Source organism: Aethalodelphis obliquidens, unplaced genomic scaffold (genome assembly GCF_003676395.1).
Source record: "Aethalodelphis obliquidens isolate GAN/ISIS:26980383/991018 unplaced genomic scaffold, ASM367639v1 scaffold9, whole genome shotgun sequence".
Lineage (NCBI taxonomy): Eukaryota > Metazoa > Chordata > Mammalia > Artiodactyla > Delphinidae > Aethalodelphis > Aethalodelphis obliquidens.
The window spans coordinates 46,645,002-46,670,699 of NW_020837953.1; the positions used below are offsets into that span (position 1 = coordinate 46,645,002).

The 25,698-nt window shown below is 53.8% G+C and overlaps 1 protein-coding gene across 1 annotated transcript; it reads right to left on the reverse strand.

Annotated features, from left to right (window-relative positions):
- Positions 1-1,653: 1,653 nt before the first annotated feature.
- SLC45A1 (solute carrier family 45 member 1) lies at positions 1,654-23,200 on the reverse strand. Its single transcript, XM_027110733.1, has 9 exons — positions 23,131-23,200; positions 17,855-18,275; positions 17,176-17,268; positions 16,245-16,469; positions 9,598-10,337; positions 7,120-7,273; positions 5,590-5,766; positions 3,882-4,087; positions 1,654-2,073 (listed from the first exon to the last, which is right to left on the reverse strand). Exons 2-9 carry the CDS (start codon positions 18,249-18,251, stop codon positions 1,804-1,806), a joined length of 2,262 nt encoding a protein of 753 aa, XP_026966534.1. The 5' UTR covers positions 18,252-18,275; positions 23,131-23,200; the 3' UTR covers positions 1,654-1,803.
- Between the last annotated feature and the right edge of the window lie 2,498 nt (positions 23,201-25,698).

Consider the following 25,698-nt stretch of genomic DNA (forward strand, 5'->3'; position numbering starts at 1 on the left):
GGCTTAGACCGGCTTTCTTAGGCCCTGGGGAGCTATGGAAGGTGCTAAGAGGGAGGAGAGGGGCTCAGACCTGTTTGCAGCTCCCCCAGCACAGGGTGGAAGATGGACGGTGAGGGCAGACTGGAGACGAGCTCGTGGACCAGGGAGGGGGCGGGGAGGAAGGGCCTGGACCCCAGGGACCCCAGGGGAGCCCCCTCAGCTCCAGGAGGGCAGCAGACAGTGGCTGAAGCGGGTCTGGGGGAAGCGTGGACGAGGTGAGAAAGCTGTGGCCCATGTGGGGAGGTGGCCATGGCCAAAGTCCCCTGCAGAGGGCTGTGGTTTTTGCACCCAACTCTCCCTAACCGGTCAGGACAAGATGGTGGGACACGTTAGCTGCCCATAAACCAGACTCTCCTCAGGGGCTGGCAAGGGGCCGGGACGCCTGTTGCTTGTTTGGGCCTTCTGGTCAGTGTGTCCTGTGTGTCCCCCAAACATCAGGACCGTGCAGTGAGGGTATGAGTGACCAGGGCCCAGTGCAGCGGGTACGACGGTGACTGGGCGCACCCCTCCCTGCTCGGCGTGCACAGTACGGGGAAAGGACCCGCCCGGGTGCACCAGGAAGGGGCCCAGCCAGCTCGCGGTGGCTCGCGGTGTCCACTGATGGAAGATGACGAGAAGCCCCGTGGCGAAGGATCTCGACACCCGCAAGAAGTTGGAGGCTCATCCAGGTCCATAAACAGCACTGGAAGATGGTGGGCACGGGTGGGCGGGTGAAGTCCAAGGGCAGGATGGGCGTTCACCAGGGACGTCGGCTCCACCTTCTGCAGTTCCCACCTTATGGGGCATTTCACAGTCTGAGCTTTTGGTCCCTTGAACACACCAGCCCCATTCTCCCTGGAATAGCTGTCTCCCGACCCCATCACCCATCCTCCTACCCTGCTTGTGTTCTTCCCAGCACTTGGCATCATTCTCAGGCCTAGAGGTCAGTGTATTGTCTGTCTCTCCTCCTGTCACATCAGCCCCATGAGGCAGAGCCTTGATGCTCACAGTTGGGTCCCCAGTACCTACCACTGCCTGCCACTCCCAGGGCCCTTGATGAGTATCTGCAGGGTGGATGGATGGATGGATGGATGGATGTGTGGATGAGTGGGTGGACGGATGGATGGATGGACAGATGGATGGATGTGTGGATGGATGGATGGATGGATGGATAGAGGGATGGATGGGTGGATGAATGGATGGATGGGAGAATGAATGAATGAATAAGTGAGTGACTGAATGAGTGTGAGGTCTTCTGACCCAAAAGCATTGTCTGCTCTAACTCTATTCTGGGAAGCAGCGTAGTTAGACAGGCTCTCTGCACGCCAGCACTGTGGACATTCGGGGCCGGATCATTCTCTGCTGTGTGTGTGGTCACCCTGTGCACTGTAGGGTGTTTACAGCCTCCCAGGCAGCAGCAAAGTTGTGACAACCCAGAATATCTTCAGACGTTGCCAGGTGTCTTCGGGGCAGGGGGTAGGGGTGGGAGGCAGGGTGCAAAGCTGCAGCTGGTAATATAGAGATATATATATGCATAAATGATACTCACAGCCCCCTCCCCAAGTCCCCGTGGCGAGTGGCCCAATCCCCAGGTGACCTCTCACCCCTCGGGGAGCCACACTGGAAACTGTACGCTTTGCTGCTGCCGTTTATTGATTTACCACATATTTACATCCCATCAGGAAACCCGTCACGCCTCCATCCACCAGGGCCCTGTGGGTTTCCCCCGGCCGGCCTGCTCCCGACCCAGGCCCAGGCTCGAGGCCAAAGCCATGGCTCTGGACGTCAGACATTCAGCAGGAGGGGCCGGTGCTCCTCGGTGGTGGCAGCGTCACCGGGAGGGATTTCGTAGACGACAAACAGGGAGGAGTACAAGCAGCCCAGGAAGGACACCAGGCTGGAGAAGTACATCACCCCGTTGGCACTGCCCACAGCCGAGGTCAGAGGCCCTAGCACCAGGGACACCAGGATCTGGGCCAGGAAGTACTGGCAGCTCAGCAGGGAGATGTCCACGCCCATGCCCCGCCGGGTGCCGTCGGCGCTGGACCCTGCAAACTGACCAGAGATGTGCGTCAGCCAGACCAGGCCCCCTGCGGCCCTGGGACCCAGCACCCGTGCCCAGCAGCTCACGTCCTCCGGGCCCCACGTGCACAGGGAGCCCGGTCAAGACTGATAATATTTGTGTTCTGGGATGACGACAAGGAAAGGAACCCGCGGCCAGCAGGGGCTGGCACGGCCTCTTCCCGGTGTCCCGCCTCTAAAGGAGATGCGGGGCCTGCCGGCCCGGCCCCCTCCACTCCAGCTCCGCCCTCTCTGAACCCTTGTCCCTACGACGCCTGTCGTGCTCAGAGATCCCAGGGTCTACAGCGCTGCTCCTCTGGCCTGTGGCCTCCACCTTGGACGTCAGGCTCCCTCCGCCCCCAGCCAGCACCACGCTGGGGACACAGGTGACACGTGGTCTCTGAGCAGAGCTGCCAAGTGGCAGCAGGAGTGACTCTGCCCCCAGCACAGGCCACCTGCACCCCGCGGACTGCGGCTGGGCGCCACCCGGGGTCCCGCCCGGCCTGGCCCCCCTCCCAGATGCAGCTGTGCTCTCCTCTGGGATGCTCGACAACGCCCGCCCCGCCAAGGCTGTGTTCCCGCGAATTGGTGTCACGTGAGTCCTGGGGACACCCGCCCAGCCCGTGGGGGCCACCGCCATGGGGAGGTCGCAGGGGAGCCCTGGACCCGCAGCCCAGCGGAGACCGCGTGTCCAGAAGACTTGACGGGCAGCAGAGGCCCGAGCCTTCCAGCGGGGTCGAGTGGCCCAAGGCCCCACGTCCCCTCCCACGGGGCGGGGCCGCCCTCCACCGAGAACCAGCACGTCCGCGTACCCCGGTGAAGGGGGCTCCCGGGAGGTGACAAGGGGGACGGTGTGCTCAGGTCACGTGCACAGCCTGAGCACCGTCCAGGGGGCGAGTCAGCCCCCGGGGCCAGGCCTGGGGGAGGCGCCAGGGGCCCGGAGTTAAAGGGGCTGCGGGAGAGGCAGCCGTCGAGGTGGCCTTTTAGTGCCATATTGTAAAGCCTCAAAGTCACGGCCAAAAACCTACGACGGGAGCGTTATTCGGCCACAAGGAGGAAGGCGGTAGGGACCCACTCATACACAGGGCGGATAAGCCTTGAAAACGTGAGGCTGGGAGAAGCCAGACACACAAGGCCGCCTATCACGTGATCCCATGGACGGGAAACGTCCAGGGGAGCGGAGGGCTGGAGGGGTGATGGCCAACGGGGAGGGGGCTCCTTTTGGGGGTGACGAAAATGTTCTGGAATTGATGGTGTGAATACACTAAAAGCCACTGAATCGTACACTGGAAATGGGTGAACTGTGTGGCATTGTGGTGACTTCTGCTCAATAAAGCTGTTAAGGGAAAATCCACCCTGAACAAAATACCAAAATTTGACCTAAAGACGGGATCCATTTTCCTGAGTTTTCCTCTAGCCTCAGACGCCACCAGGACTCGGCTCAGCCCTGTCCCTTACCCTGTCTTTACGGCCCCGATCTCTCGCTCAGTGTGGATTTTTGGCATTGATGCTCATTTTCACAAAAACCACATTCATGAATTATTGACCTCGACCGCTGAGTTTTTGGTGCCCACATGCCCCCAGCCGACCCCAAAGCCCCGCAGAGCCCTCTCCTTGCGGCTCTCCCAGCGCCCCCCAGTTCCCTGCTCGAGCAGCTTCCTGCCGGGGTTCGTGCTCTGCCGGTGCGTCCTGATCGTCTCCCCGTTTGAACGGGGCCCCGAGCTGTGCAGCGGGTCCCGGGACCCTGCGCAGGTGGAGAGTCACCTGGACGTGGGGCCCGAGGCAAGGAGGCCGGCACTCACCTGCCTGCTTTGGTAGTAATCGCACAGCAACGAGTAGGGCAGGGTGCACAGGGTGGAAAACAAAATCCCGTAGGTGATGCAGAGGGACAGAACCACGTAGAGGTTCCTGGAAAGGGTGGCAAGCCCAGTCCCCAGGCCGAAGGCCAGGTAGGCGATGAAGTACAGCGTGCGGACACTGAGGTGCTCCTCCAGCTTCTCCAGAATAGCTGCGACCCAGAGAGGAAGGTGAGCGGCGCCCCGCCTGGGGCCCCAGGCCGCCCGCCAGGCCGGCAGGCAGCTTGCCCCTGACCGGGAGACCCGATCGGGGGCCCCAGGGAGCTAAGGGACCACTGATGGGGTCGTCCGGATGGGTGGCAGTGCCTGGGGTGGACCCCTGCACACCCAGGGGAGGCCCCCAAGTGCTGCAGCAGGTGAAGGGGTCTTTGGGTGGAAAGATCAAAGAGGCTAGAGAGTTTAGGGTTTGCGGCTGAACCCTGAGTTCTTGCACGAATCGTAGTGCTTCTGTCGCTTTCCTAACACAAGGACACTGACAGCCCCACCCCGGCCGGCCAGTGTCTAAGGACCCTGAGGGGCCTGGCAGCTCGGGTTCCGCATGACACCCCTTTCCGGAGTCAAATACCCCGGGGCCGCTTCCCCACGTCCTGGTGCCGCCAAACACCCAGGCCCGCCGGGGTCCGCCAGCGAGAGCCAAGAGATTCTTCCTTAATAATGTGGTCCCTCGACCGCCTCCAAAAGTCACGGTCCTGACTGTGGGGCTGCAGCTTGCTAACGGGGTCCACAGTCTGCAGCCGTCAGCCTGAGTCTGGGCTGCAGCCTGTTTCTGTACCACCCGGAGCTAAGAACGGTTTTCACATTTTTAAATGTTCAAAACAAGTCCAAAGAAGACAGATCTTTTGTGGCGCATGGAAATCATACAAATCCGAATCCCGGGCACATCAGCGAAGTTTTGCTGGAACTCGGCCCCGTGTGTGCTCATCACGCCTCGTCTGCCTCGAGGGCAGCGCCGGGTCGCCCAGCCGGAGCCTATGGCCGGAAAAGCCAAGAGGCCAGACTCTCTGGCCTTTTACTGAAAACGTGGGCGGACCCCTGAGAGGAAGCCTGGGGGCTGTGCGCCGCCAGCTAGGCCACCACTGGGACGCCCCGGAGCCCACAGGCACTCAGCACAGCGTCCTAGGTCCGTGGGGCACGCAGGGTCAAACCTCAGGGTCGTCTCGGCCTCCCCGCACCCATCCCACGTGTTCCACAGCCTCACTCGAGCCGCACCCCCGGTCAAACCTGCACCCTCCCTCCCTCTGGACCAGCCACCATGAGAATCGACATGGGAAGGGTGGGGTAGGGGTGGCAGGTGGACGGCACACCCCCCCGGGAGTGACCTCGTGGTTTGTCCCTGGGCCCCCACGTGTCCCTCGCTTACGGGCCTGACACCCCGCCCCATCCCAGCCAGCTGCTTACTCAGGGCCGTACACACGCCCGTCCCCACCCGGCCCTGCCCCGCCGCGCAGCACCAGGCAGCGTCCCCAGCTGACCGCTGACGACGGGTCACTGGATAACGGAGAAAAAAACAGCGCTGTCTCCCCCCACATTGGGATGCTATGTCTGCAGCCGTAAAGATACAACCTTCCTTCACTGAATGGGTACCAGCCACCCAACCCAGGGGCCGTTATCACTCCCACGGAGGCCCCGCCCCCTGAGCCCAGCCCACCGGTACCTGAGTAGAAGGCAGCGCTGAAGGCGTAGATGCACATCCCCCAGCAGCCCACGGTGACCCCGCTGTTGTATTTCTGATACGCCTCCGACGTGTGCGGGGCCTTGGGGTCCCCCTGAAATACCACCTCGCCCATGAAGTCCGTGTAGAAGAGAAGCATCCCCTCGAAGGAGAGCCACCCTGGGAGGGGGAAGGGCTGGTGACGCTGGGCAGGCGCTGGCCCGTGGCCCCGCCTCCGCCCGCAGGTGGTTTTGACCGATGACTGAAGGAGCCCGTGAGTTTTGTCGATTCAAAACTTAAAGAAGGAATTACCTATAGCTTCACCACGCAGACGTGACTTTACCGCCGTTAAAATTTTGTAGGTTTCCTACCCGTCTTTTTAAAATATATATTCTTATAACATAGGCTCTGTCGCGTGAAGGTTTTGTATTCTATTCTTTCTCTGAACGTTATTGCCAGGAGGAAAGCTAACCCTCAGCTCCTCCTGTTTCCCCCTCCTCTGCAGGGGAGGCGAGAAAATGCCAGTGGGGCTCCAGCCACAGTGTGGGGGCAGGGGTCACCCGTTTACCTGGGAGAAATACATTAGGAAGGGCAAATGTTGATAGAGATCTAATTTGCTCTGTTACCGAGAAAACCACAGCGCTCCTTCCTCTGATTTCCCCGTGCATTTCCTCTTTTATAGAGGAAGGAGGTGATATTTATGGGGTCTCTTGAACCCCAGTAATTATCACGCATGCTCCCTATGCCATTAAATATTCATGAACAGCCCCATCTTAATGGCAGCAAAATACTTCACAGTGTGGATCTATCTTCCCATCGTTGGACATCTACCCTTTCCCCCATCCCAGTCTTTGGCTATCATGAGTCGTGCTGTGAGAAATACCTTGCGCATGTATTTATGATAAAACCTCGGACTACATCCTTGCAAAGAACACCAAACAGGTAGGGTCTCTGGGGTAAAGGTGATGGGCATTTTTAAGATCCTTGCCTGCTGCCAAATTGCCTCCTAGAGGGTCATTCTGATTTACATCCCACAACGTTTGAGAGCCTAGATTATCTCAGATTCCTCATCATCCTCAGACGGTCAACAACCCAACAGCAAAGAGACACCGAAGGGCACGGAACGCAAGTTGGGGCTTCTCGGTAGTCGTTCGAAAGCCGAGTCTGTGAACGTGAGACCAGCACCGGACAGGTGTGTCTGGGTGTGTTTACGTCTCAGCTCTAAGCGTGAGGGGTCCAAACTGGCTTAAGACACAAGTCCCACTAGTGGGAAAGGGATGCCCCCCCTTAACTGTGAGTTGCCCGAAGAGCTTTTTGTCCTGAGGATCTGGGCTCCGTGGAGACCCGGCTCTTCCTGGAGAAAAGCCCTCCCCGCGGCCCCCCTGCCGCGCCCGTCCCCACCACGTCCTGCCCCTGGTGACGCCTGGGGAGGCCGAGTGGAGGGGAGAGGCCTCCAGGCATCCGGAGCCTTGCCCCTCACGCAGGGCCACCTGAGGGGGGCAGGACACGCGGGAGGCATCGTCGCGAGCTCACCCAGGAAGTGGTTGAGGCAGAGGTGCCGCAGGGCCTTGGGCATGTTGCAGATGGTGAAGCAGAGGTGCCTCATGGACGGCGGCTGCCCCGACGGCTCCCTGGGGCCCGTCAGCTCACTCTCGTATTTCACGCCATTCAGTAAAATATTGGCCACCTGAAAGGGAAGCCCCCAAAAGTTCCTCCTCAGTGCATCAAACCCCAGGCACCCCTCGGAAGCGTGTGTTTTGCTTCGATGAGAAAGTGAATCAGAAACACAAACCCAGAGGCTGGGAGGGTTTGTCTTTCTGGGCGGTGAGAACTGGACACCAAACACCACCCGAAAGAGAGAAATGACGTTAAGGCGTCTCTTCAGAGACGGAAGCGGCTGAGAATCGAATTTCCCTTCGCGGTGCCTGCCTTTGGGCCACAGAGAGGAAGCTATGACCTTGCCAAACGTGGGATACGTTTGAAAGAAAAGCAATACGGGTCAGTTGAAATTCAGACCTTACGAAGTCTCATCTTTTCTGTAAGAGAGGATGTAAAAGACTGATTCCAAGGTGACTGGGCGTCTGGACAGGGGACTCCTACCTATACAGGGGTTAGGGTGGCCAACAGAGCCCCTGCGGGGAGGGAGCCGGGCACCCAGGCAGCTCCACGGCACCAGCATCTGTCAGGGCAACTCCATCGCCAAATACGCTCACTGGCTCAGTTTGCCGCCTGTTCCCGGAATGACAGGGCCTTGCCCCACCATGGCCCCGCCTGGGCTGGGGGTGCAGACAGCAGCCAGGTGAACGGATGCCTTTGCGAGCTGGACGTCTCGAGAGAGAAGGTGCCTTACTCTGGGTCCACGCGGGAGCCTGTGCTGGGTCAGCACCTGGACGTTCCGGGTGGGTGAACGAAAAGGAAGGGAACAGCCCACGATGCCGGTTCCAAGGGCAGCTGCATCAGCAGAGCTTGTCGCCCACAGCTGCCGGAGGAAGACTTCGACTGACATCTGTGTCCCCACTGAGCCCAGATGTGTTCAGATTTAGCTCATGAACTTTATACTTTCCTCCAAAACTGATTCGAAAATGGAAAGTTTTAAAAGGATTAAGAAGAGATTTTTCAACCAGAATTTAAGGACTGTATCTAGAGGCCAGGTGGAATTTCGGGAAACAGGCCAGGATGACCCAGTATTGACAAGAGGCTTCATGAACTGCTCTGCTGTCCTTAGGAATGAGGACGACATGCCCTTGACTCGAGCAATTAGAGAGGTGCCTTTCCTTTGCCAAGGATGGGATTCCTTCCGGTGATTTTCAGTTCTTCAGACGCTTTCCAGATCTGAGCTTGTGGATGCTGCCCACGGGGACCTGGCTGCTTCCCTGCAGGACTGGCGCCCACCTGTGCAGAGCGCTTCCTCGAGATGGGAGGACATTGAGTTCAAGACACCATAGAGGTGGCCCTAAGACCGGCTCGCGGTAACACAGAGGAGGCGTGGTTAAGCTTCAGAATTTCACAACGAAGCGAACATGCGTGGCCACCTCCCAATGTCAGCCTCCCACGAAATCAGGGGGTCTTCCCAGGCACGGGAGTGTGGGTGGAGATGTCTGACAGAGGGTCGGGCCGGCAGAGCGGGGCCTGCTTCATGGGAGACGCGGCCATGTGGCAGCCGTGTCCAAGGGGCATGTCCAGGTCACCCGCCTTCAGAACTGCCCCTCTGGGGGCCTGTGAGGGTTGAACAAGGGTCATAGGCTTCCTGCTCAGGAAACTCCATCCCCGGGATGCCCCTGAGGGCAGGGAGGCCCTCACGTCTACTTCAAATGAGCATAACTCTCCTTAATATAAAGTAGCCTCTTCCAAGATCACGGACTCTGAAAGCAGCTAAAATCCCACATGTCAGTTCGTGGCCTTCCAGCCAATCCTACATACAACACAGACAGCCTTCCGGAAGGTTCTCTCCTTCCCAGAACATGCCTGCGCCTTTTGGGATCCAGAGTATCGACAGCCTCTGGGCTGGTTGGTTAAGGTTGCCCACCTGGGGAGGGAAGGAGGCCCCAGAAACAGCCGCCAGGTTTATGTTTTGTTTCTGTCCTTCAGGAAGACTTAGCTCAGTTGGCACTGGGCGCACATGGCCAAAGTGGGCTGGACGTGTCAGGGAAAAGACTAGGAATGACCGCAGTACACGTGATGCTGTGACAAACTCACCGGATTAGCCCTGGGCCAACGTAAGGGTGTTTAAAAGAGCCGGGCCTTTGCTGTGGCCAGTGTCTTAAAGTGCGACCCCGAGCAGAGACCCCGAAGGCATCCGTGGGCTCACGTCGGGCCCAGAATCTCGACGCTGACAGGATGTAAGGATGGGGATGTCCCTGGGGCCCACCTATTAGACCCAAGTCCCTTCTGACTGATATGCCCAGATGGGCCGGGAATTCCCTTCCAGATCATCTGACGAGGGGGGACCACGCACAGTGCCCTCTGACCCCTGGCTCCCCCCTCCCACGGCCCCCGGACGTTTGCTTTTACCTGTTGACTGAAGGTCACGTTCCTTCTCCTGCTGGTGTCGGGGCCACCTCCTCCGGCTGTGTCCGGGATGGCCAGGGTCTGGGGTCTCTTTAGGATGCCAGCCGACCGTGGCTTGGAGGTGTCCAAGGAGCCCACCCTCAGCACGTCCCCATCGGGGCCGGTGGCCAGGGCGACGTCCCTCCGGTCCCCGAGGCCGCGGTCCCGGTGGTAGAAGCCGTCGGGGGCCCGGGGGAAGCTGACACTGATTGCCTGCCTTGGGGCGCTGCCGGGGATGGCCAGGTGGCTGTCGTGGCCACCCGTGAAGCAGTCGATGAGCACGCTGTCTATGTTGGACGTGGCGAAGGACGAGGCGAACTCGTTGATGCCCGTCAGGGAACTGTCCCTGCTGATGAAGCTGCCGTACTTGGGCGTGAGGGGGCTCAGCGGGGAGATGGGGCTGGAGAAGTTGGTGTGGAGGCTGCTGGCCGGCGGGCAGGGGACTGTCTGGCCGGCGCCCTCCTCACCCAGGACAGGAGGGGAGGGAGGCAGCGGGAGGCTGGGGCTCTTCATGGCCGGCCTCTTCTCGGCCGGGGGCCGCAGGGGTCTCTCGGGGATGCTGACCAGGGTCAGGACGGTGGAGATGCTCAGGACGGCGGCCGTGAAGATATAGATGACGCGCAGCTGCCCGCCCAGGGCTCTCCCGAAGCCGGTTTTCTCCCAGTGGATGCCCCCGACCACATACCCGAACCCTCCTCCGAGACCTGGGGAGAGAAGCGGGGCAGGGAGCGGGGAAGAAAGCCCCCGAGGAAGGTGTTCGCTTCCTTACTTGATTCGTAAAATCCACCCCAAGGACCCGGATGTATCATCTGTCCCACCTGCGCCCCAAAGAAAAGGAGAAGAGAATGGGATTTCCGGGGGGACCCTGGGGGACCCAGTCCCCTGCCCTTGAGGGCCGCCTGCCAGGGCATGATGACCGCCTGCCCACACTCTGGTCCCCTCTGCACACAGCGTCTTAGGAGGAGTGAAAGTGAGTGTTGACACTGGGTCACCTGTCCCCTCGGAGTCCCGCCCCTCCCCCAGCTTCAGCGCTGTGTAAACACGGGAGACCTGGTCCCCAGCACACAGACCACTGCACGTGTGCGTGCGGGAATTCACGTGGCCACCCCTGTCTTCCTCACCTGGAGACATCGTCCTTGGGCCTGACCACCATTAAGAAAGTCACCCCTGGGCTTCCCTGGTGGCGCAGTGGTTAAGAATCCGCCTGCCGATGCAGGGGACACGGGTTCGAGCCCTGGTCCGGGAAGATCCCACATGCTGCGGAGCAACTAAGCCCGTGCGTCACAACTACCGAGCCTGCGCTCTAGAGCCCACGAGCCACAACTACTGAGCCCGTGAGCCACAACTACTGAAGTCCGCGTGCCTAGAGCCCGTGCTCCCAACAAGAGAAGCTGCCGCAATGAGAAGCCCGCGCACCGCAACGAAGAGTAGCCCCCGCTCGCTGCAACTAGAGAAAAGCCCGCGTGCAGCAACGAAGACCCAATGCGACCAAAAATAAAATAAAATAAATAAATTTATAAAAAAAAAAGAAAGAAAGAAAGAAAGTCACCCCTCATGGGTCACCCCTGGTGGCAGCTCCCCAGGCCCTGGAGCCACCAGGGAACAGGAGGGCTGCAGGAATCTGGTCCTTTCCTCTGATCCCACTCACGGATCCCACGGCCTCAGGGACCCAGCAAACAGCCAATGGTTCACACAGCACAACACGAAAATGTAGGTGATGCCACACGGTGCCCGGCCATTGGCAAAAGACATTCTCACCTCCAGAAAGTGCCGTTTCCTCCCGCCCAGCGCTGGGCTCCCCATGGCAGAGCAAGGCCAGGCGCCAGGGCTCCACCCGCCCAGCCCCTCTGCAGCCACATCACGCATCTGAGGTGCTTTTCTATTTTGGGTCCAGCTATACTCTGACCAGGCTACTGGTTGGGATGAGTAAAGCTCTCGGTTTACTCTTGGCGATGCAGGGGAACCTGCATCCGACCAGCAGGGGCCCTCCCTCCCCTCCACTTGGGGAGATCCAGCCGTGTCAGGAGTTGGCCTTTTCAACAGAATCGCCTGCGGAAAGGCCTGGACTCAGACACATTCAGCCCAACCTTCCACATGTCCCTGTGGTGGGACATGACCCTGAATCTAGTTATTTAATGGCTTTCTGTAGAACTTCATTTGTTCCAGACTCTTCTTACGGGCCTCTTAATCTCATATCTAGCCCCCCCCCCCCCCCCCCCCAGATTTATTATTCTTAACTTTCCACATTCATGGTCCTAATTAGCTTCCCCCACTCCTTCTGAAGACACAGTTGCAGTTTGGTGACCCTTAATCAAGGCCAGATTTGGGAGAACTTTATGAACTTTTTTTTTTTTTTTAAATGATCGAAGCGATACATTTGCACAGTTGAGGAACTATACTCAACAACGAAGAAACAAACAACCTGATTCAAGCAATGGGCAGAGGACTGGAATAAACATTTCTCCAATGCTAGACGCCCGACCAACAAGCACATGGAATAGTGCTCACATCACCGATCATCAGGGAGATGCAAATCAGAGCTGCAGTGAGATGCAACCTCACATCCATTAGGATGGCTACTATCGAACACTTTTTAAAAACCCAGGAAACAGTAAGTTGACGAGGAAGTGGAGAAATTGGGACCCTTGTGCAGTGTTGGTGGGGATGTAAAATAGTGCAGCTGCTGTGGGAAACAATAAGGAGGCTCCCCCCAAAACTAACAATAGAATTCCCCAGCTCTTCCACTTCTGGGTAGAGGCCCCAGAAGAACTGAAAGCAGGGTCTTGAAGAGATATTTGCACCCCCATGCTCACAGCGGCATTATTCACAATAGCTAAGACGTGGAAGCAACCCAAGTGTCCATCAAAGGATGAATGGATAAGCACAGTGTGGTCTATACATGCAGTGAAATATTATTCAGTCTTAAAAGAGTAAGGAATTCTAACATACGCTACAACATGGATGAACCTTGAGGACATTGTACTCAGTGAAATAAGCCTGCCACAAAGACAAATACTGTTTGATTCCGCTCACATCGGTTCCTTAGAGCAGTCAAATTTGTAGCGACAGAAAGTAGAATGGTGGTTGCCAGGGGCTGGGGGAGGGGAGATTGGGGAGTTATTATTTAATGGTTATAGACTTTCAGTGTCACAAGATGAAAAGCGTTTCGGGGGTGGGTGGTGGTGATGGCTACACAACAGTGTGAAAGTATCACAGAACTGTACACATAAAAATGGCTAAGATGGTAAATTTTACGTTATGTGTATTTTAAGACAATTTTAAAAGAGGAAAAAAAAACCTAATTCAGAAGAGTACAGATCTTCATGTACTTACTACAGAACTACATCCTGATAAACCCATTGTAAGTTGAAAATATCATAAGATGAAAATGCATTTAATACACATTCCTATATATAAAATAGATAACCAACAAGGACCTACTGTATAGCACAGGGAACTATACTCAGTATCTTGTAAAAATCTATAAGGGAAAAAATCTGAAAAAGAATATATGTATATATAAATATATGTATAACTGATTCACTTTGCTGTACACCAGAAACTAACACAACATTGTAAATCAACTATACGTCAATTTTTTAAAAAGGGGAAAAAAAAGAAAATGCACTGAATACACCTGACCTACTGAACATCATCGCTTAGCCCCGCCTACCTTACACATGCTCAGATCACTTCCATTAACCTACAGCTGGGTCAAAGCATCTAACACAAAGCCTGTTTTATAATAAGGTGTTGACTGTCTCATGTAATTGACTGATGACTGTCCTGAAAGTGAAAAACAGAACGGTTGTCCGTGTAGGGCTGTTGACCCTCGAGATCACAGGGGTGAATGGGAGCCGCCGCCCAGCATCACAAGAGAGGATCGGACTACATATCGCTAGCCCAGGAAAGGGCAAACTTCAGATTCAAAGTGCAGTTTCCACTGAATGTGTATAGCTTTTGTCAAGGCAAAAAAATCGTAAGTCAAACCATCATAAGTTGGGGACTGTCTATATAAGATAAAAAACTAATTCCTTCTTCCGACCCTCCAAACTCCTGCCTGCCTGGACCCACGCAGAAGCTCCCTGGACCCATGTGCATACGGGATTGTAAAGAGAGATGAACAACGACGTTTTCTAGAAGAAGCGACTGAGGCTTGGAGAGGCCAAGCAGTTGCCTAAAGTCCCACCATGAACAGGAGGAAAAGCACAAAACCGATTCAGGATTTCAGCTCCTGGGCCACCCCGGCCTCTTCACACAGGTCCTACACATATGACATCTTTCCCTGGATTTTTAGAAATCTTTTCCATTGCTATTATAAATGGGATTGTTTACTTTGGAACAAGATAAGTGTTTTATATACAAACGCTAGAGGGATTGATTTTTATACGATACTTTGATAAGCAAACATCATACTGAATTCTCTTACTGTTTTGCAGTTGATTCCCTTGAAGGTCTTGTTTGCTTTATTTTTAAACTATTTATTTATTTATTTACTTATTTATGTCTTTGGCTGCCTTGGGTCTTCGTTACTGTGCGCGGGCTTTCCCTAGTTGCAGCGAGCGGGCTCTACTCTTCATTGTGGTGTGCGGGCTTCTCATTGTGGTGGCTTCTCTTGTTGTGGAGCATGGGCTCTAGGCATGTGGACTTCAGTAGTTGTGGCTCGTGGGCTCTAGAGCACAGACTCAGTAGTCGTGGCGCACAGGCTTAGTTGCTCCGCGACGTGTGGGATCTTCCTGGACCAGAGCTCGAACCCGTGTCCCCTGCATTGGCAGGCGGGTTCTTAACCACTTGTGCCACCAGGGAAGTCCAAGCACAGACTCTTTGTTTTTTCTTCCTTTCAATTTTATTGAAGTAGAGTTGATTTACAGTGTTGTGTTAATTTCTGCTGTACAGCAAGGTGATTCAGTTATGCATATATATTCTTTTTCATCTTCTTTTCCATCATGGTTTATCACAGGATATAGGATATTAGTTCCCTGTGCTGTACACTAGGGCCTTGTTGTCGATCCATGTTATATATAATAGTTCGCATCCGCTAACCCCACACTCGCAGTCCAGCCCTCCCCCAGCACCCCTCCCCTTGGTGGTCATTCCTGCCTCCTTCCCGACCTCAGTGGGAATGTTTCTCATGTCTGGCATCAAGCACAGCACAGGTGTGTGCGTGTGTGTGTACACACAGTCAATTGTCATTATTCACGGATTCCATATTTCAAATCTACCTACTCAGTAAAATTGATTTGTAACCCCAATAAATACATGTGTAACGCACAATCACACTTGGATACATGCAGAGCAGTGAAAAAAAATTTTTTTTGCCCGGCTTGTGGGATCTTAGTTCCCCGACCAGGGATTGAACCCGGGCCACAGCAGTGAAAGCGCCAAGTCCTAACCATTGGTCCACCAGGGAATTCCCAGAGCAGTGAGAGAGTCGCCCGGCACACACGGTCCCGGCTAAGACTTTCCACAGTGATGTTCTGCCTTGTTTCAACTCTCACACTGTCAACAACCATCCTTTTCATAGTCTATGTGGGTGCTACATGTTTGCAGTTTTGTGCTTTTTGGGGTGACACGCTGTTTAGTTGACAGCCCCCAAGTGCAGCGCTACCGCTGTCTAGGGTTCCCAAGTGCCCGGTGCCCGCGATGTGTCTTATGGGGAAAATATGTGCATTAGACGAGTTTCGTTCGGGCGCGAGTCATAGTGCTGCTGGCCGTGAGTTCAACGTTAATGAATCCGTGATATATACTAAATACGATGTCTTTAAACAGAAACACATAGAACGAGGCTATGTATTGATCCATTGACAAAAATGATGTGGCCAGAGGTTCGCAGGAACCTAACCCTGTATGTCTCCATGGGCCATGATTCGAGGTCGGCTAATTCAGAGCTCGTGACGCCTTTGAACGACACAACTACCTGAATAACGAGAATCAACGATGTATAACACTATTTACACACGCTTATATACACACATACAGAGCTATATACGCACATATATGCATATATATCAACGATATCTTCCATAAAAAAGAATGAAATAATGCCATTTGCAGCAACATGGATGGACCTAGAGATGATCATACAAAGTGAAGTAAGCCAGACAGAGAAAGACAAATATCGTATGATATCGCTTATATGTGGAACCTTAAAAAAAAAAAAGATACAAACGAACTTATCTACAAAACAGAAGTAGACCCACAGACATAGAAAACAAACTTACGGCTACTGAAGGGGAAGGAGCGGGCAGGGCTACATCAGGAGTTTGGGATTAACATACACATACTCCTATATATAAACTAGATAAACAACAAGGACCTACTGCATAGCACAGGGAACTCTACTCAATATATTGTAGTAACCTATAAGGGAAAAGAATCTGAAAGAGATTCAGATTATATATATGTAACTGAATCACTTTGCTGTACACCTGAAACGAACACAGCATTGTAAATCAACTATACTTCAATAAAAAAAGAAATATAGATTAAATATAGATATTATAGTATATAACATGTGTACTGTTGACATATGTGGTTTGAGAGACGCACTTTCAAGCACGTCCATGCTCGCCCACGTCTTTGCATTTTGTCCCAGTTGCACAGAACCTTACCTGCCAGGAGGGCATGGATGTTCAGGCCGCGGTCCTGATCGGCAGGGCTGCACACGTCCATCATGTACGCGTGGCTGGGGCTATCGGCCGAGTCCGCGCTGAAGTCCATCAGCGCCACGCCGCACACCGTGAGGAGGATGCCCCACTTGTGGTCGTGGGCCGTGTCAGCCAGCGCCGTCCCGATGTCCCTGCCGTTCAGCAAGAGTGAGAGGCCCAGCAATGCGCCTGGGGATGGAGAACAGAGTCACCAGGGAAGCGCGGCCCTGCTGGCCCGGCAGCCACCACTTCAGGCTGAAATCTTTTTTTTTGCGGTACGCGGGCCTCTCACCGCTGCGGCCCCTCCCGCTGCGGAGCACAGGCTCTGGACGCGCAGGCTCAGCGGCCATGGCTCACGGGCCCAGCCGCTCTGCGGCATGTGGTATCCTCCCGGACCGGGGCACGAACCCACGTCCCCTGCATCGGCAGGCGGACTCCCAACCACTGCGCCACCAGGGAAGCCCCAGGTTGAAATCTTTAGGGCCCCAAGAACTCCTTTTTAATCAAACCTTAAGCTCTTGGATCAGGGTTTTTTCATCAAGCATAGCAGGAATGATAGAGACTTTATTAACTCTTTTTTTTTTGGCCGTGCTATGCAGCTTGTGGGATCTCAGCTCCCCAACCAGGGGTTGAGCCAGGCCCATGGCAGTGAAAGCCCGGAATCCTAACAACTAGGCCACCAGGGAACTCCCTTATTAACTCATTTTTAAAAAGTGATCAAAATGAGATATTTTCACAGTTAACCCAGACTGGATTACAGGGTGCTCCCCGCTACCACACCAGTGACACGACCTGGATAACTGTTTTGGTCAACACTCTTTTAGATTTTCCTAAGAGGAAGCAGTTGGGGCCTTTTTTCTTTTTTCCATTTTATTTCAATTCCAAAACAACAGACCTATAGCCAGGACAAGAATGAAAGGGCGTCTCCTTCCAAACCTTGAGGTACATCGGTCACTCCAAGCGCCCAACAGTGGCTGCAGTAGGAATCCTGAAACAGAGCAGGTCAGTGGTCACTGCTGAGGTCCCCATTGTACATGGGGACCAACACCGAAGAGCTTCATCAGATTCCTGAAACACCTGCACTCAAACGTCCCCAGGGCATCAGAAGAATAAGATGATGAAACTCAGAGTCAGCAACAGAACCCTGAGCTAGAAAACAAAAGATAACCAGACTCTTGGAATCACTCAGCTTCTCCTTAAATTTTCTACTTAGGCCCCTACAAGGCACGAAGGAGCCATGACCTTCTTGGGAATCCAAGAAAGACCAGGACCTCCCAGACCCAAACCACCCCCAGCTGTACTGCTTGTCTCCTCTGATGACACCGCCTGGCACGGGATGGTGGAATCCTCGGGGTCCGCTGAAGTCTGGTCCTTTATCTGGTTTAGATAAAGTCCCTTAAGATACGGGGTCTGACCGGCCATACCTGTGTTCTGGTACAGCCCCACACAGCTGGGGGACTTACTCTGGCCCCTCCCTTGTCCCCCTGGGGACCCTCAAGCTGCCTCCACTGAGGTTTCTGGAAGCTTCTGGGGAGGTTTCGGAGGCCCTCGCGGGCGGGCCGAGCGGGGCTCACCGAGGATGGGGCTGACGAACCACACGAGGCTGTAGAGCTGGTCGGGGAGGCCCATCTGCAGGAGCACCGGGGTCACGTACGCCGTCTCCATGGCGTAGCTGAACTCGATGCCGAAGAGGACGCAGCCGTTGAAGAGCAGCTCCCGGAAGGACCTCTGGGGGTGCAGGTCCCCGAAGCCCACCAGCTCGACTGGACACGGGGTGTTAGGGGGCGGGGGCGGCGACGGCCGGATGCACTTCCTCCTCTTGGGGTGCCGTTTGAAGTTGTTGGCCCGGTGGCTGATGTGCCGGGTCATGGACCCCGAGTAGCCGGCGATCGGGGGCCTCCAGAGGTCCTGAGGGGTCAAGGAGGGGAAGAGGGCCTCTCCCGGAGGGGCGCTGCTCACCGGGGAGGTCATCGTAGGGGGAGCCGGTGGGTGCTCCTGTGGGGAAAGCCCGTTTGGGGGCAGCCGTCACCCGCGGGGCCTCCACCACGCGAGCTCATTTGTCCCGGTGGCTCTGTCCCTCCACCCCCCCTGGCACCGCTCACCCGTCCACGTGGGAAAGGTGAGTTCACTCGGGGGTCCCGTAGAGCTGACACCGAGCCCCCGGAGTGGAGCCTGCTGTGTGGACGGTGTCCCTGGGCCTCACTTTCGCATCGGGGCAGCCCGCCTGCCCGGGGAGACCAGAGCCAGAGAGAGGATCAAATCCTTCAGGTCCCCGCACTAAAACTCAAAGGGACGGTTCCCCAGACAGGCTGTACTGGGAGGGCCCAGCAAAGAACCACGAAGAGTGGGAGCCGCCAGGAGCCCCATGGCTGCCTTCAGGACGCAAAGGTTGCCGGGCTATGTTAGGACCTGTGGCCCATTTCCAGGGCTAGTTTTGCCCTTCCCTGCAGGCCCCAGGGGAGCAGAGGGGGAGACCAGGCACCCTGGGGGACACAGGACTCACAGGCACCCTGAGCGCTTGCAAGTGGTGAGGGGACAGTCCTTCCTTCTCGGGATGGAGAGTCACACCCTCCCTAATACCTGGGTGTCCTCTCCACCCCAAGCCGGAGGACCCAAGCCGGAGGACCCAAGCCTAAAAGCCGCGGAATGAGTTCAACTCGAGTCTTTTCCTTTCACATCAGCTGGACAAACGAATCTTCAGTCGAGTCAGGAGAACTGAGACTTTCATAGTGTTTGAAATGCTCTCTTTAAAGAAATAAACCAACTCCCTGAATCCTGCTTGTTTTAAGCAACGCACTGAATAGGGATACAGTTTACCAAAAAAAAAAAAAAGTGAGGGACAGAAAGAATCCGGGAGGGTGAGAAATAGATTTTCCTCCATCCTCAAATTATTTTTTTGAGGAATTTTCGCAACGCCCTCGCCCTGGGTAGGGAATTAGCAGGCGTGTAGGCTAATTCACAGACACTCCTGCCTCCTCTGTCCCCCACCTCCCTGGGGTTTACAATGTGTGCCACTCGGAGACCTGCCCTTGGGCATCCAACTGTTTTCACTGCTTAGAAATTAATCTAGATTGTAAATATTAAAGGAATAGATTCTAGCATGTTGACCTGTGCGTTTTAGCCAATGTCAATTTTACTAAGCACAGGGAGAGGAAAGCTACTAAGATCAGAGGGAAAGAGACAGATAAAAACATGAGAGGGGGAAGTTCTGCATTGGGTTTGACCTCTCTGACACAGCTCAGCCCATCTGTATCACAGAGAAGCAATCGCCTAAGTTTCCTTTGGAGCCCTTCCTGGGAAGTAGGCCCTGAACCCGAGACGACATTCCCAACATTGATAGGTTTCCTTACAAGAACACTTGTTATTTACCGAGATAAATAGTAGAGGCTTTCTTTCAAAATTAATTTGTTTGTTTGTTTTTTTCCAGTACGCGGGCCTCTCACCGCTGCGGCCTCTCCTGTTGCGGAGCACAGGCTCCGGACGCGCGGGCTCAGCGGCCATGGCTCACGGGCCCAGCCGCTCCGCGGCATGTGGGATCTTCCCGGACCGGGGCACGAACCCGCGTCCCCTGCATCGGCAGGCGGACTCCCAACCACTGCGCCACCAGGGAAGCCCCATCAAATTTAGTTTTTAAGCTTTAGAAGTGAGGCCCTTATTTCTGACTTTAACTTACTGTACACCCTCCATCACACTCTTGCTAGTCGATAACTTCTCTATGAATCACTCTGAAATTCCTTATCACTCCAGATGTGCATCCCAAACTCCCCCACTACCCCACCCACTCGGGGATTGTCTTCCTTCTCTTCAGAAGACACCAGTGGTAGAAATGATTTAGTCTAGAGACGTCCCAGCAGGATTCAGAATGCAACATGTTAACACAATAAACCATCCACAAATCCATCCATCCATCCATCCATCCATCTACCCATCTTCCCACCCACCCACCCATCCATCCACATCCACACATCCACCCATCCATATACATATCCACCACCCGTCCTCTAACCTACCCAACCTACCCGTCTACCCATCCACTCTTTCGAATACCCATCCATCCATCTATCCATCCATCCATCTACCCATCTTCCCACCCACCCACCCATCCATCCACATCCACATATACATATCCACCCCCCGTCCTCTAATCTACCCAACCTACGCGTCTACCCATCCACTCTTTCGAATATCCATCCATCCATCCATCCATCCTTCCATCCTTCCACTTGCCCACCTACCCACCCATCCATCCACATCCACATATACATATCCACCACCCGTCCTCTAATCTACCCAACCTACCCGTCTACCCATCCACTCTTTCGAATATCCATCCATCCATCCATCCATCCAACCATCCATCCATCCATCCTTCCACTTGCCCACCTACCCCCCCATCCTCCCATTTGGCTGAGTACCAAGACACTGAATTTATAGAGATAAAAGAAAGGCATAGTTCTTGCCCTCAAGTTAGGTGAAACAGTGGAGGAAAGACATGCTAAGCGGTGGGAACCACCCATGCGAAGGAGTTCCGTGCTCCAGTTGGGCACGGTGGCGATGTGGTGATGAGAGATGAACCCATCAAGAAGGGATTAGTTGACCAGGAAGACTTGGTACGAGGTAGATTTCACACCAAGATGACAGGGAATGACATACCCAGTGAATCAGTCTGCTCTCGCTTCTAGAAAAGGTATATCTTATGACCTTAAAAAAATCCCACGCTCTCCTCTACGACAAGAGCAGAGGGAACCTAAGAACTACGCAGACAAGTAATACTTCACTAAAAACATAATCCACTTACGAAGATTAAGTCAAGTTTTTAAAAAATTAAACTTTTAAGCTAAAGGCATCTTGTTTATGTTCCTCACGGGTCTCACTCAGGCCCTTGTACATAGTAAATACTCGAGAAAAAATGGCTGGTCTTGCCTTCAAAAACCCAGGTGGTTGTTAGCTGTCCCTGGAGCTTCATAGAAATAGAAATAGAAATAGAAATAGATCATAGAAATAGAGGACCTGCTGGAACACCGCATAATAAGACTGTCTCCTTAGAAGTCAGAAGGAAGACCTTAGCCCAGGTGTGTCAGAGAGCTTAACCTGACTCCACCTGTCTGGTCACAGCCCCGCACCTGCCTCGGTGGATAACTCCCTCTGTGCCTCTCTACCTGCCCCTTCAGGCACAGGACGCCTCTCTTTCCTATTGGCATTTTACCCCCATAAAGTGAACTTAAGTGAACACACGTTAGAAACCTTCCCTTTCATTTTAGAATGAAGAACCCTGGGCCCCGTCTGGAAGAATTTTAGCCTCACTCAGCATAAGGCGGAAGTATATTTTTGAAAAGGGAGGCTATCTGACCCACTTAAAATGGACTATGTAAATAGTCCATGTCTCTACCTGTGATGTGACAATTTCACCATCACCTGCCCACCACCTCCAGCTTTAAAACACAGCCTGCAGCCGGTCCTAGCAAAAGTGAGACCCTCACCGCCCCCATCCTACACCCCGCCCCCCGACACACATCTGAACCGGAATTCAACCTGAGCTTGAACAGAGTCTTCACTAAGGCTTCCCCTTCAAGTTTGGGCGATCAGGGTTACCGCTTTTATTTAAAAATACATATATTAAAAGCTGTCCACGGAAGTTTATTCTAAGAACTACTGAAAATTCACTTTTGAATGTTATAAAAAAAGAAAGTAAAATGTAAACTAGTAAAATAGAATTTTAATACAAATATTCATCAGACCATCTCGATCACACTGTATTACCGTTTACTCAGCCCCCCCAAAATGTGCACATAGTCCTGGACCCCCCAGGTTATATGCTGGGTCCACTGTGCTTCTAGAATACAGAGGATGTTTCAAGGAATGAATCCCTCAAATTGTGTTATGGGATGACTAAGCAGCAATGGATTAATAAAAATAAACAATGTCCATGTAATTCGTATGCTTAAAATTACCCCACTCTGACCTCAAATCATTTCCTCATTTCTCTACCTGAAACCAGGCTTCCAACTGTGGGGTGACATGGGAGCACAGCCCTTCCCCGTCCTTCCTTCTACCAATTCTCAAAGTTTATACTTCAAGGAAATCTTCCCAGACCAGTAAAGGGCTCTATGGACTTCAGGGGATGTATTTAATCAGCTAGTTGCTCAATTGTGTGTCGCCCACTTCTCACTTTTGATCTGTGGCAATCTAGCCCCTACCTGACAGCCCCAACTGATCCCCAAACCCCCGGTGAGGCACACATTGAACTTTCATCAGCACCTGGTTCTACTTCCCTATAAAAACTGAAAAACAAAAGCATTATGATAACCCCACAAACGACTTGTCGAGGACAGAATGAACCGAACTGCCGTAACCCTCCCGCCTCAGCCTCAGCGTATTACCCTTGACGAGAAAGCAGAAATCCTTGGTGCTCATCATAAACTTAATCCTGGGATGCTGAGACAGATTATCCCAGGGCCCCAGCCATCCAGAGCTTTCATTAAGCCTCTGGCGGGAGGTGAACCGGAAGCTGATGACACCTGCCCAGGTGACCCGGGAACAGGCCTCCGGCACCCATAAGCAGAGCTTAAGCCTGGGGCAAATTCCAGTGTTCGGTCTCTTTCCTTGCAAATGTGAAATAAATCTGTCACCCAACTGCTACCCTTCTCAGGGCGGGAGAGTTCTGCACTCAGGGGGCGAGACGTGGGCTCCACTGACAGTTCAATTAATTAGACATCCAAGGGGAACAAAGGTCTCAGTGCCAACCTCCAGTCCCAATCCTGGCACTCTGATTACCCTGGGGCCTAAGCCGCGACTCTCCCAGCACAGAGCCGGGAAGCTGTGCGGAGGGCACAGGAGGAAATGGAGGTACCTGTGGGTCCAGCCAGGAGGCATCCCTTTCCGAGGCCGGGGTCCTGCCTGCCCCGGTCGCAGCTCGGGTCCCGGCCCGGCCGCCCCCGGCCCGCCACTGCTCCTGCAGCATCACCCCGCGGGGCGGGGCCGTGACGTCACGGCTGCATCCTAGCCAGGCTTCATCCTCGCCGCCTACCGCCGGTACCCGCAGAGCATCCTTAAAGCGGCACCGCCCTGCAGTCCGCCGCGGAGGCGCTGGCCCCCGCGCAGGGCCCCCACCCCTTGCCAGTCGCTCATCCTCCTGAAGTTTAAAGGCCCGCAGAGTCTGCAAGGAAAGCTCCAGAAACAGGCCCGCTATGACTTCCGCGGGCTGAGACGTTCTGGCCTTGGTGGGCCCCTTTCTCCATTAAAAAAAAAAAATATATATATATATATATATATGTATATATAATTATATATATTAAATATATATAATATACATTATAATTGTATATTATAATTATATATAATATATAATAATTTTATATTATATATATAATTTTATTTTACAGCTGTGTTGGTTTAAAGATTAATATATTAATATATTAATGCTGTATATTAAAACATTTCCCTTGGCCTAAGAGTTCTTTTTTTTTCCCCCCTTCTGATTTTAAAAGAAATGAACCCATATTTGAGGATCCCTAAAAGCACTTTGTGCTCTGGACACTGCCCACTGTACAGAATAAGTTGATCTTGCCTAGAAATATTATACTGCATTCACTTATTCCCTTAACCAATATATCAGGTGCTACTCTGTCCCAGCTCTACCCTAGGGACTGGGGATACAACAGTGAACAAACAGGCAAAAGTTCCTGGCCCTGTGGCATGACATTGTAGAGAGGGAGAGACACATTGAACAAGACAAATAACATAAATAAATGGTAAGTCAGAAGACAGTCATGCCCAGAGAAGGGGCTAAGGGAGTGTGGGGCTGGGGGTTGGGGGGGCACTGCAGTTTAAATAGGGTTGTTGATGAGTCCCCACCCAGAAGGTGACATTTGAAGAAAGACTTGGACGAGGTGAGGGCGTTAGCTGTGCTGATGTCTGGGGGAAGGTCATGCCAGGCGGAGGGACGAGCAAGTGCAAAGGTCCTGGGGTAGGAGCTGGATTGAATCAACGATAGAGCAAGTAAGTATACTGTACAGTCTTTAGTGAAATTACAAAGCACAAAGTGCTACTGGGGGAAGACTTGTGGTTCTAGGGAAGTTTATAATAAGGGGATGTGACTTCGATGGGAGGGCCGGGGGTCCTTGAGGAAATGACCCTGGACAGGTGTGCTAATCCTCAGTAGAGGGGGCAGCATGTGCAGAGCTCCTGTGACGGGGGGGTCAGGGTGAGCACAGAGCCAGTGGGGCTGGGGTGCCTAGGTGAGCTGGGGGTGGGCTGGAGAGGCAGCTTGGGCTCAGGCTGTGGGCCTCGTGGACTGTGTCCTTTTCTAAGAATAAGGAGAAGCTTAGATGGGTCCAGTGCAGTGGAGAGGGTGACATAAATCACATTCATATTTTGCAGAGATCATGTAGCTCAGGGTGGAAAAGTGGGTTGGAATGGATCAGGGGACCCAGGTGGGCGCACCAGGGAGGATCTTAGAGAACTGCCCAGGCAGGAGAGAGGCTGTGAGTGATGGTGGAGAGACAGAGGTGGTGGATTGCCTAGGCATTTGCGGGTGAAACCAACAGGGCTTGGTGACAGGTTGAAGGTGGGGGGCATGGGGAGGAGGGAGGGAGGTGTCCAGCCTGAGCACCCAGGCAAAGGAGAGGAGAGCATTTGGGCTGGTGGGGCGAGTCACAGGGTAGCTTTGATACAGAATGAGTTCGAGGGACCTTTGAGGCACGGAGGCCCCTAGAGACGGGTCTGGAGATCAGAGACGGTCTTTCGAGAATCACTTGCACGCAGGAAGCCAAACTGTGGACAGTGACATCAGCAGGGAGAGACGTAGCACGGAGGAATGACGCCCCATCGGTCACTGGTCAGGTGGGGGAGGATGAGCCATCAGGGGACTGGTTCCATCTCATCATATCTCTAAACAGGAGTAACAGTTTGGAAAACATACCAGTGTGTTTTTCTATTTGGTCTTTACGCACAATGACCTGCTATTTTGTTAGCGCAGAGCTCACAGCTGTAACTTATAAACCTCAACATCCCCAGAGCTTAACACAACGGACGCTTAATTTTGGCTCGTGTGAAGTCCAAAGGGGTGTTTCTGATGCACAGGGGACCTCCAAAGCGTCATCCAGGGACCCAGGCTCCTTCCGTCTGGGGTCTGCCTGAGCCAGGCTAGCAAGAGGCCCACATCCCACTCATTCCATTGGCCGGGACTCAGTGACACAGTCACGCCCAGCCGCAAGGGAGGCTGAAGGGCCTGGAGGAAGTGGGTGTGCGGGGTACTGTGCCAGCTGCTTGTTTAGCTTTTATCAGCTTGGAGGAGGGGAGGGAGGGGAGGGAGGGGACCGCTGGGGATGCTAAGAAAACAAAAGTTAATACCTCCTTTCTGATATTCAAAATAGGATTCTGCAGCCCGAGAAAAGGCTTGAAATCTAGGTGTTGTTAA